This window comes from Oncorhynchus mykiss, chromosome 15, assembly GCF_057628025.1.
Source record: "Oncorhynchus mykiss isolate SJ-2025 chromosome 15, ASM5762802v1, whole genome shotgun sequence".
Taxonomy (NCBI): domain Eukaryota; kingdom Metazoa; phylum Chordata; class Actinopteri; order Salmoniformes; family Salmonidae; genus Oncorhynchus; species Oncorhynchus mykiss.
The window spans coordinates 30327657-30337803 of record NC_143036.1 but is presented as its reverse complement, the minus strand read 5'-3'; the positions used below and the strand labels follow the sequence as shown (position 1 = coordinate 30337803).

General features: G+C 46.1%; 1 protein-coding gene and 1 long non-coding RNA gene across 7 annotated transcripts in view; one reads left to right on the top strand and one right to left on the bottom strand.

Moving 5' to 3' along the window:
• The window catches only part of LOC149977435 (uncharacterized), a 171295-nt gene that overhangs the window by 118202 nt on the left and 42946 nt on the right, over positions 1–10147 (bottom strand). The gene's annotated exons all lie outside the window — the stretch shown is intronic.
• Positions 109–6033, top strand: acad11 (acyl-CoA dehydrogenase family, member 11). 6 transcript variants are annotated; one of them, XR_016486643.1, is made up of 6 exons: positions 112–251; positions 1106–1199; positions 4193–4314; positions 4912–4995; positions 5090–5205; positions 5399–6033. XR_016486643.1 is itself a non-coding variant. In XM_090199895.1 (5 exons), the coding sequence occupies exons 2-5, from the start codon at positions 3403–3405 to the stop codon at positions 5138–5140; spliced, it is 282 nt and encodes a 93-aa protein (XP_090056021.1). In that variant the 5' UTR covers positions 109–251; positions 3286–3402; the 3' UTR covers positions 5141–6033. The 6 variants fall into 6 exon arrangements, 2 of the variants coding, with proteins under 2 accessions (XP_090056021.1, XP_090056020.1); XM_090199895.1 differs by lacking the exon at positions 1106–1199 and adding an exon at positions 3286–3427 and having other exon boundaries at positions 109–251; positions 5090–6033; XR_016486646.1 differs by lacking the exons at positions 5090–5205; positions 5399–6033 and adding an exon at positions 3286–3427 and having other exon boundaries at positions 4912–5085.

Here is a 10147-nt window from a genome sequence, read left to right as displayed (position 1 = left end):
CAGAAAACGTCAAACATCTGATTTGCGCAAGGTTTGATTTGTAATGCACTGAAACGAAACAATTCGACAATCTATGTTGTATTAATTGTACCTTTGCTTTTTCAAAAGATTCATCCACACCGAATTATGGAAGACCAAACAACTCCTGTTCGTGAACATCACATGTTCAACATTGTCAATCTTCAGCTATATCTAGCAGGAAAGACATAAGGAGTGTCCAACAATGACAAGCTCACTGTCTGACAATGCAGGTAAATCGCTAAATTGTGCATGCTTCATTACATTTTGTGAGTCACGGTCCAAGCCTTCGTGTCTAATCATTTCAGTGCTGGATAGTTATTTACATTTATTTAACTAGGTAAGTCATTTAAGAACGCATTCTTAATTTCAACGACTGCCTAGGAACAGTGGGTTAACTGACTTGTTCAGGGGTAGAACGACAGATTTGTACCTCGTCAGCTCGGGGGATTCGATCTTGCAACTTTTCAGGATACTAGTCCAACGCTCTAACCACTGCCACCACAGTCCAACCCCACTTTTCCAGTGGAGGCTCCTCAGAGGAGGAAGAGGAGGACCATCCTCCTCAGTGAATTTCATTTAAAAAAGTAAATTGTAAAACATTTAAAAAGTTATATTTTTTAGATTAAACGATACTCAATATAATCATGTCACCAAATAATTGATTAAAACACTATTTTGCAAAGGTCTACAGTAGCCTCAACATCACTCTGTAGCGAGCACCATTGTGTAGCAAAGGACAGCTAACTTCCGTTCTCCTCTCGGTACATCGACTTCAATACAAAGCCTAGGAGGCTCATGGTTCTCACACCCCTTCCATAGACTTACATAGTGATTATGACAACTTCCGGAGGATGTCCTCCAGCCTATCAGAGCTGTTTCAGCATGAATTGACATGTTGTCCAACCAATCAAAGAATCCGAGAATTATCGGGTACTGAAAGTGTAAGCTACAGTGTATAAAATGTGGTGAGTAGTTGACTCAAAGAGAGAGAAAGACAATAGTTGAACAGTTTTGAATAAATTAATTTCTTTCTAAATGAAGGAGAAGCTAGAGAGAGATTTTGTCTCTTTTTTTTCACTTTCAGTTTCACTTTAGCCTACTGAAACAGCCTTCACAAACAGAGGGGTGCTAGCTGGCTATGACTTTCCAACACAACACTGGAACTCTTCCAAGTCAAGGTAAGCTTTTGGTATCACAAATGTATTGCCACCGGGGCCTGCCGGTGTAACTGCTTACTGACTACACTGTAACGTTACTGCATGATTGTAGTGGGTTTACTATCACATTAGTTCTATTATCTAGGCTGACTGTGACATTACTTTAGCTGATATGGTGACAACGATCTAGGCTGTGTGTAGCGGTTTGGCTTGGATTTTTTTATTTTCTTCGCCTGGTCACATACAGCTGATGTGTTGTGCATTGAAGTCCACAAGCCAAGGGAAGAGGTGAGAGGAGGAGAGCACATAGAGGTGACAAGCAGTACAAAGTGGCTGCTATGAAACTGACCTGTGTTTACGTGTGATCAGCGGTAAGGAAGACGCAAAAAATTGGACTCCAGTCACCCAAGTCATAGACTATTCTTTCTGCTACCGCACGGCAAGCGGTACCGGAGCGCCAAGTCTAGGTCCAAAAGGCTCCTTAACAGCTTCCACCCCCAAACCATAAGACTGACGAACAATTAATCAAATGGCTATTTACATTGCCCCCCCCCCCCCCCCCCCCCCTCTGTTTTTACACTACTGCTACTCACTGTTTATTATCTATTTATTATATGTTATCTGTTTATTATCTAGTCACTTTAGCCCTACCGACATGTGTAAATAACCTCGATTAACCTTTACCTCTCTGCATATTGACTCGGAATCGGCACCCGCTCTATATAGCCAGTGGTGTATGGTACTTAAGTTAAAAAAATACTTTAAAGCACTACTTAAGTCGTTTTTGGGGGGTATCTGTACTTTACTATTTACAGTACCAGTTAAAAGTTTGGACAGATCTACTCATTTTTTGTTTTTTTAACATTGTAGAATAATAGTGAAGACATCAAAACTATGAAATAACACATATGGAATCATGTAGTAACCAAAACCGTGTTAAACAAATCAAAATATATTTTATAGTTGAGATTCTTCAAAGTAGCCACCCTTTGCCTTGATGACAGCTTTACACACTCTTGGCATTCTCTCAACCAGCTTCATGAGGCAGTCATCTGGTAGGCACTCCTCATTGACATAGTTGTTTCTGTTTTTTAGCTGTATAATTTATGTCCAATAGAGGGAGACAAAGTAGGCTAAACAGCTGGCTTTGACGCTCTACTCTGTCAACGCTTTTGATTTGACACATTATGTTATGTATGAATTGCTCATATTTATTTGAAAGGATTCTTCTCTGTCATTGGTGTGTTGAGGTGGACAGAGAGTATTGTGTCAGAAGGCCTTGTTCTCTGCTGGGTACCCAGTACCTCAGCCTGCAGCGGAGAGGGCAGCCCTGTTTGTGGAGGTTCTGGGCAGCAGTGGAGGTTCTGGCCCGTCCTCACTCCTAGATGGGTAGGGGAGAAGGCCTGGCTACTGCAAGAGACAGGTAGAGGATGGATATCCTCCACAAATTCCCATCCCTGTCTCTTTTCAATATTTTTGTCATTTTTAATTATATGGTAAAGTTGTACAACTGAATGCCTTCAACTGAAATGTGTCTTCCGCGTTTAACCCAACCCTTCTGAATCAGAGAGGTGTGGGGGGGCTGCCTTAATCGACATCCAGGTCTTCGGCACTAGGGGAACAGTGGTTACTGGCCCAACGCTCACACCACTAGGCTACCTGCCTCACATACGGTTCACGGAAGAAAAAAAACATGAGAAAAATGATACAGCAGTAACAGAACAAAAACAGCCAATACATAACAAAATCCCTTCCATTCTCAAAGTTCATCATTAAAGCACTTAGTATTTTTTACCGTTTATTACCCAGAATTGGCTGATGAGCAACATGTCCACTAATGACAATCAAATGAAGTGGCCCTCGTCCATGGGGATTTTCGAGTGGACGACCTGATATTCCATCCTACTGAGGTAGTGTTGTGGGCCTTGCTCCATCTCACTGCTGATCTAGATCATAATGAATAAGATCACATGGGACAGGTGGGTCCTGATCGTGGATCATCTACTCTGTGACACTTTTTGAATACGGGCCATGCTTTTATTGAATATGGGGGTAGCTTGGTAGTTGGAATGAATTGGATGTGTGTTGGTGTATGCTCTCTCTCCAGGCACGTGTGGTGGCTGTGTTGGACTGGGAGCTATCCACTACGGGCCAGCCAATGGCAGACCTGCCCTACTTCCTGATGCCCAACTATTAGCCCAGTAGCCTCAGCATCCTCAAAAGCATGGGCAGCCTGAAGGGTGTGGAGGGTATGACCTCTGAGCTCTTATATCTGACACTGTTAGAAATGCTGAAGGCAGGATCAGCTTCTGATCTCTAAACCCTAAGTTAAAGGTCCCACTCCAGCTATTTTTGAACTTTTACCATTGAAAAACTGCATTCTAAGTATAAATACAGTAAAGTACACACACGCTAAGCTCACCATATGCTTCCCAGTCAGAACAGTTTGCGCATATGTTATTACTACATTTTGTGACGTTTTTGTTCATTCTGGTCTTTGGCAGTTCACACACACAAAATGTTTTCTTGAGGCAAGTCGAAGACTTCGGCCACCAAAGTCTATGTCCCCTTCGTCTGTGATTGGTCAACAGTACTACTAGTAGTAGGAGTGGGAACATTTGTTGTCATTCAGCGAGAGACGACTAGTTTTCATGCACATTTTTTTCACTTGAGAAATACTTAATCAAACATCTAAGCTATTGTAGATGTAAAATTGTGCGACTAAGACCTCCTTGTCAAAATGAATGACAGATTTCTTGATTTATCTTAATCTTAATCTTAATTCTGACTATTTTGAGGAAGTGTTTCTGCCTATGTTGTTGCTACGGTGGCTCCAAAGGGACAAACAACAGTAATATTGCCTATTTTTTTCTACTTTTTCAAGCGAAGGGCTTTTGGGAGTATGAGAGCAAAGACAGTCGCTTCGCCAAGCCGAATTCTGATAGAAGCTAACCGAACCTATGTATGCGGACGCCTTAAGTTTCCAATGTCTGCATTTCTCTCTCAATGGCCAGATGTACCCACTCCTGAGGACCTGATCTCCATCTACTGCCGCTGCCGAGGGATCCCATCCTCTCTCCCTCAGCTCAACTTCTACCTGGCCCTCCATGTCTTTAAGATGGCAGGGATTGCTCAGGTTAGTCACTCTCTTTCACACACAAACATGCACACAGGGTGCATTAAGGGGTGTGTAATTACTCCCCATAGAGCTGTGTGATAAGATGCACCTTTTCACTGACGTTAGATGGACTGGTGTAAATGAAGGAACACACAAACACACTGTAGGAGTTTCTCTATCTCCCAGCTTGTCATCTCTTTGGGGCTGTTCAGCTGAAGAGGCAGCTAATGAGCTCAAATTATTCCCAGGTCCACATTCTCATCTAATTAAATCTCATCAAGACACACACACTTTTTTATCTTGTCTGCTTTCATTATCTTTTGTCTGTACCTGAACACGGCAAACCAAAGCAGACTCCTGGGGTGTGTTCTGTAAAGAGGAGAGGCTTAAATTCAAAACTTTTTTTTCTTCATCAATCTGCATTGGCTTTCATCTATCTCTGACCCCCGGTTGAAAATAGACACCATTGGCATTTTCCCTTTTTCACACTGATGTGAAAATCAGGAGGATCATAAATTCAGGAGGATCGTAAATGGATCACAGCGGATCATAAATTGTGATTTTTCTCGCTTTATTCTGTCTGTCATTCCCACTCTATCTTTCTCTCTGATTTAGGGCGTCTATGTCCGCCACGTCCTGGGCAATGCCAGTGCTCCGAATGCTGCCCAGTTTGGCCAGAGTGTGGAGCCGTTGGCCCAGGTTGGGCTGCAGATTGCAGAAAGGTATTTTGGTTCACATGATACTAAAACTACACCTTATCATCACATTATTGTGTGTGTGTGTGTGTGTGTAGCCTCTCCAGATCTGTCCCTGCAGATGCCAGACTGTTTCTCCAGATGGCTAAAGGTCAGGCCCATGCTCCATTAGGTCACAGAGTTCATGAGACAGCACCCGCTTCCTTCTCAGCAGGTAGTGGTGTAAAGTACTTAAGTAAAAAATACTTTGAAGTACTATTTAAGTCGTTTTTTGGGGTATCTGTACTATTTCTTTACAGTTTATATTTTTGACTACTTTTACTTCACAACATTCCTAAAGAAAATAATGTACTTTTCACTCCATACATTTTTGCTGACACCCAAAAGTACTCGTTACATTTTGACAGGAAAATGGTCCAATTCACATACTTATCAAGAGAACATCCCTGGTCATCCCTACTGCCGCTGACCTGGAGGACTCACTAAACACAAATGCTTTGTTTGTAAGTTATGTCTGTGTTGGAGTGTGCCCCTGGCTATCAGTAAGTTATGTCTGTGTTGGAGTGTGCCCCTGGCTATCAGTAAATTATGTCTGTGTTGGAGTGTGCCCCTGGCTATCAGTAAATTATGTCTGTGTTGGAGTGTGCCCCTGGCTATCAGTAAATTATGTCTGTGTTGGAGTGTGCCCCTGGCTATCAGTAAATTATGTCTGTGTTGGAGTGTGCCCCTGGCTATCAGTAAATTATGTCTGTGTTGGAGTGTGCCCCTGGCTATCAGTAAATTATGTCTGTGTTGGAGTGTGCCCCTGGCTATCAGTAAATTATGTCTGTGTTGGAGTGTGCCCCTGGCTATCAGTAAATTAACAAAAACATTTGTGCCGTATGCTTTGTTTAATATAAGCAATTTGAAATGATTTATACTTTTACTTTTGATACGTATACTACCGTTCAACAGTTTGGGGTCACTTAGAAATGTCCTTGTTTTTTAAAGAAAAGCAAATTTTTTGTCCATTAAAATAAAAAAGAATTGATCAGAAATACAATGTAGACTTTGCGAATGTTGTAAATGACTATTGTAGCTGGAAACGGCATAGGCGTACAGAGGCCCATTATCAGCAACCATTACTATTGTGTTCCAATGGCACGTTGTATTAGCTAATCCAAGTTTATCATTTTAAAAGGCTAATAAATGAATTTATTTGCAAATTATGGTGGAAAATAGGAGACTCCGGCAGCGCCGGAGTGAAGAACGCCTCCGGCAGCACCGGACAGGCGGGAGACTCCAGCAGCTCCAGAGTGAAGGCCGATTCTGACATCCCCTGGCTGGCTGGCGGCTCTGGCAGATCCTGGCTGGCTGGCGGCTCTGGCAGATCCTGGCTGGCTGGGCGGCTCTGGCAGATCCTGGCTGACTGACGGCTCAGAACAGACTGGCGGCTCTAGCAGCTCCGGACAGGCGGGAGACTCCAGCAGCTCCGGAGTGAAGGCCGATTCTGGCATCCCCTGGCTGACTGTTGGCTCTGGCAGATCCTGGCTGGCTGGCCGGCTCTGGCAGCTCCTGGCTGGCTGGCCGGCTCTGGCAGCTCCTGGCTGGCTGGCCGGCTCTGGCAGCTACTGGCTGGCTGGCCGGCTCTGGCAGCTCCTGGCTGGCTGGCCGACTCTGGCAGCTCCTGGCTGGCTGGCCGGCTCTGGCAGCTCCTGGCTGGCTGGCCGGCTCTGGCAGCTCCTGGCTGGCTGGCCGGCTCTGGCAGCTCCTGGCTGGCTGGCCGGCTCTGGCAGCTCCTGGCTGGCTGGCTGGCCGGCTCTGGCAGCTCCTGGCTGGCTGGCCGGCTCTGGCAGCTCCTGGCTGGCTGGCGGCTCTGGCAGCTACTGGCTGGCTGGCGGCTCTGGCAGGTCCTGGCTGACTGACGGCTCAGAACAGACTGGCGGCTCTAGCAGCTCAGGACAGACGGGAGACTCTAGCAGCTCAGGACAGACGGGAGACTCTAGCAGCTCAGGACAGACGGGAGACTCTAGCAGCTCAGGACAGACGGGAGACTCTAGCAGCTCAGGACAGACGGGAGACTCTAGCAGCTCAGGACAGACGGGAGACTCTAGCAGCTCAGGACAGACGGGAGACTCTAGCAGCTCAGGACAGACGGGAGACTCTAGCAGCTCAGGACAGACGGGAGACTCTAGCAGCTCAGGACAGACGAGAGACTCTAGCAGCTCAGGACAGACGAGAGACTCTAGCAGCTCAGGACAGACGAGAGACTCTAGCAGCTCAGGACAGACGAGAGACTCTAGCAGCTCAGGACAGACGAGAGACTCTGGCAGCGCTGGACAGGCGGGAGGCTCTGGCAGCGCTAGAGAGGAGGAAGGCTCTGGCAGCGCTGAACAGGCGGGAGACCCTGTAGGCAGAAAACGGAGAGACAGCCTGGTGCAGGGGCTGCCACCGGAGGGCTGGTGCGTGGAGGTGGCACTGGATAGATCGGACCGTGCAGGCGCACTGGAGCTCTTGAGCACCGATCCTGCCCAACCTTACCTGGTTGAATGCTCCCTGTAGCCCGACCAGTGCGGCGAGGTGGAATAGGCCGCACTGGGCTGTGCTGGCGAACCGGGGACACCATGCGTAAGGCTGGTGCCATGTATGCCGGCCCGAGGAGACGCACTGGAGACCAGATGTGTAAAGCCGGCTTCATGGCACCTGGCTCGATTCCCACTCTAGCCCGGCCAATACGAGGAGCTGGAATGTACCGCACCGGGCTATGCACACGCACTGGGGAAACTGTGCGCTCCACCGCATAACACAGTGCCTGCCCGGATCCTCTCTCTCTCCGGTAAGCACAGGAAGTTGGCGCAGGTCTCCTACCTGGCTTCGCCACACTCCCTGTGTGCCTCCTCCCAATACATTTTTGGGGCTGACTCTCGGGCTTCCAACTGCGCCGCCGTGCTGCCTCCTCATACCAGCGCCTCTCTGCCTTCGCTGCCTCCAGCTCTGCTTTGGGGTGGCGATATTCCCCTGGCTGTGCCCAGGGTCCTCTCCCGTCTAGAATTTCCCCCCCAAGTCCACGAGTCTTGTGTTCGATGCTGCTGCCCATTACCATGCCGTTTGGTCCTCTGTTGGTGGGTATTTCTGTAACGGCAGATTTCCTCCTCTTCGTCTGAAGATGCGGCGTGGTAAGTGTTCATGACGATTTTAATAAGGAAAGCACTGAACACTATGAAATACAAAACAATAAACGATAACGTGAAATAAACCAAACCGAAACAGTACCGTGTGGCGTCAAAACACTCACACGGAAAACAAACACCCACAAACCTACAGTGAAACCCAGGCTACCTAAATATGGTTCTCAATCAGGGACAACGATAAACAGCTGCCTCTGATTGAGAACCATATCAGGCCAAACACAGAAATAGAAAAAAACATAAACACAAACATAGACTGCCCACTCCAACTCACGCCATGAGCCATACTAAATAAAGACAAAACAAAGGAAATAAAGGTCAGAACATGACAGAAAGCCCTATTACAACCACTTAGAATGCATTTGTTTCCGCCCTAGAGTCATGCACTACTTATTAAGCATATTTAGAACTATTATTCAAAAACATGAAATACCTTCAATAATTAGAAAAATATTGTGATGCGATATTTCGGCCATATCTCCCAACCCTGCACAGCTCTCAAAAGCATTGCTGCCCTGAATATAGCTGGTGCTACCGATAAAGCACAGAGGGAGTTTAAGTAGAACAATTACTTTCAGGAGGACAATGCCATGATGACTCATGCGTTTCCATGTGAATTCATAAAGAGATGGCAAAGACTTAAGAGGGTGTGAACGACACTGAATGGGGCAACGGAATGGGCGCAACGGAAGAAAGAGCTCTCTAGAAACTGAATCTTTCTAGAGCATTTGTCCTACTTGTCTCTAAGTGAGAGAACACGTTTGTCAAATTTCAAAGAAGCATAACTTTCCCATGTTTCCTCCAACTGCAGTGTATGATATACCATTTTGAAGCTCTGAGTCTGTACAAATCTTGCACATGCACACAAACAGCCTCAATTAAATCGGGGCATGGACTCAACAAGGTGTCGAAAGCGTTCCACAGCGATGCTGGCCCATGTTGACTCCAATGCTTTCCAGAGTTGTGTCAAGTTGGCTGGATGTCCTTTGGGTGGTGGACCATTCTTGATACAGACGGAAAACTGTTAAGCGTGAAAAACCCAGCAATGTTGCCGTTCTTGACACACTCAAACTAGTGCGCCTGGTACCCCCCGCAGTTCATAGGCACTTACACCTTTTGTCTTGCCCATTCACCCTCTGAATGGCACACATACCAAATCTGTCTCAATTGTCTCAAGGCTTAAAAATCCTTCTTTAACCGGTCTCCTCCCCTTCATCTACACTGGCTGCAGTCCAAACACTTATCAGATTCACCCTCTCCCCTCCCGCTTCGAACACACCGACAGCGTCATTGCATTTTGGTACAGCAGAACTACATTTGTTTCCAATGAAACCCCCGCAGACGCAGTTGCAGTGCGTCCGGTGTGATGAGCACATTGGATGTATCGAACGTATGCGTCATACTGTAATGCGTAGACCGCTTGACAGAAATGGTAGCAGAAGGCGAATGTTGAACTGTTGTTGCATACATATCCAGATGATGCTGTGTGCTATTTTGCTCAGTTACAGTGTCGGTGTGTTCGAAGCGTCAGTCCTCAAATTAAGTGGACACTTCTGATGACGTCTGACGAGTATACACTTGCAGGGGAAGGGGCGAAGGAAGGAATGCATTTTAAATAGACCGCCCTTTTGCCCGGAAATTCTTCACTCATCCCGGGGATTGCGTTCAGCCACCAGTAGTTTGTGGATGCTTTATATGCGCTACAGTCAATTAGAATTGCATGTCTACTTATATTAACTATAGAATTATTAATATATGCCTACTGTATGATAACGTTAGCCTGGCTAGCTGGAACTTCTGAAGAAGGAAAATATTTTATTTGTACAATTTTCAAACGCTAACCAATCGAAAACATTATTACTTTTACGAGACGTTTGTGCATGAGTAGCACAATTTCTAACTTATTTATGTTTGTTTTTACTTACACTATGTTGACTCCATATTGGCTTTGAGGTTTTAACTTTTGCCTGACTTCTCTTAGCGGATGTA

Bases quoted from the DNA above. Each gene is read 5' to 3' on its own strand.
- acad11 (XM_090199894.1), top strand. From the start codon at position 224: ATGACAAGCTCACTGTCTGACAATGCAG. The intron at 4,315-4,911 runs GTTAGTCACTCT...TCTCTGATTTAG, and splicing joins AGATGGCAGGGATTGCTCAG to GGCGTCTATGTCCGCCACGT. The intron at 4,996-5,089 runs GTTGGGCTGCAG...GTGTGTGTGTAG, and splicing joins GTGTGGAGCCGTTGGCCCAG to CCTCTCCAGATCTGTCCCTG.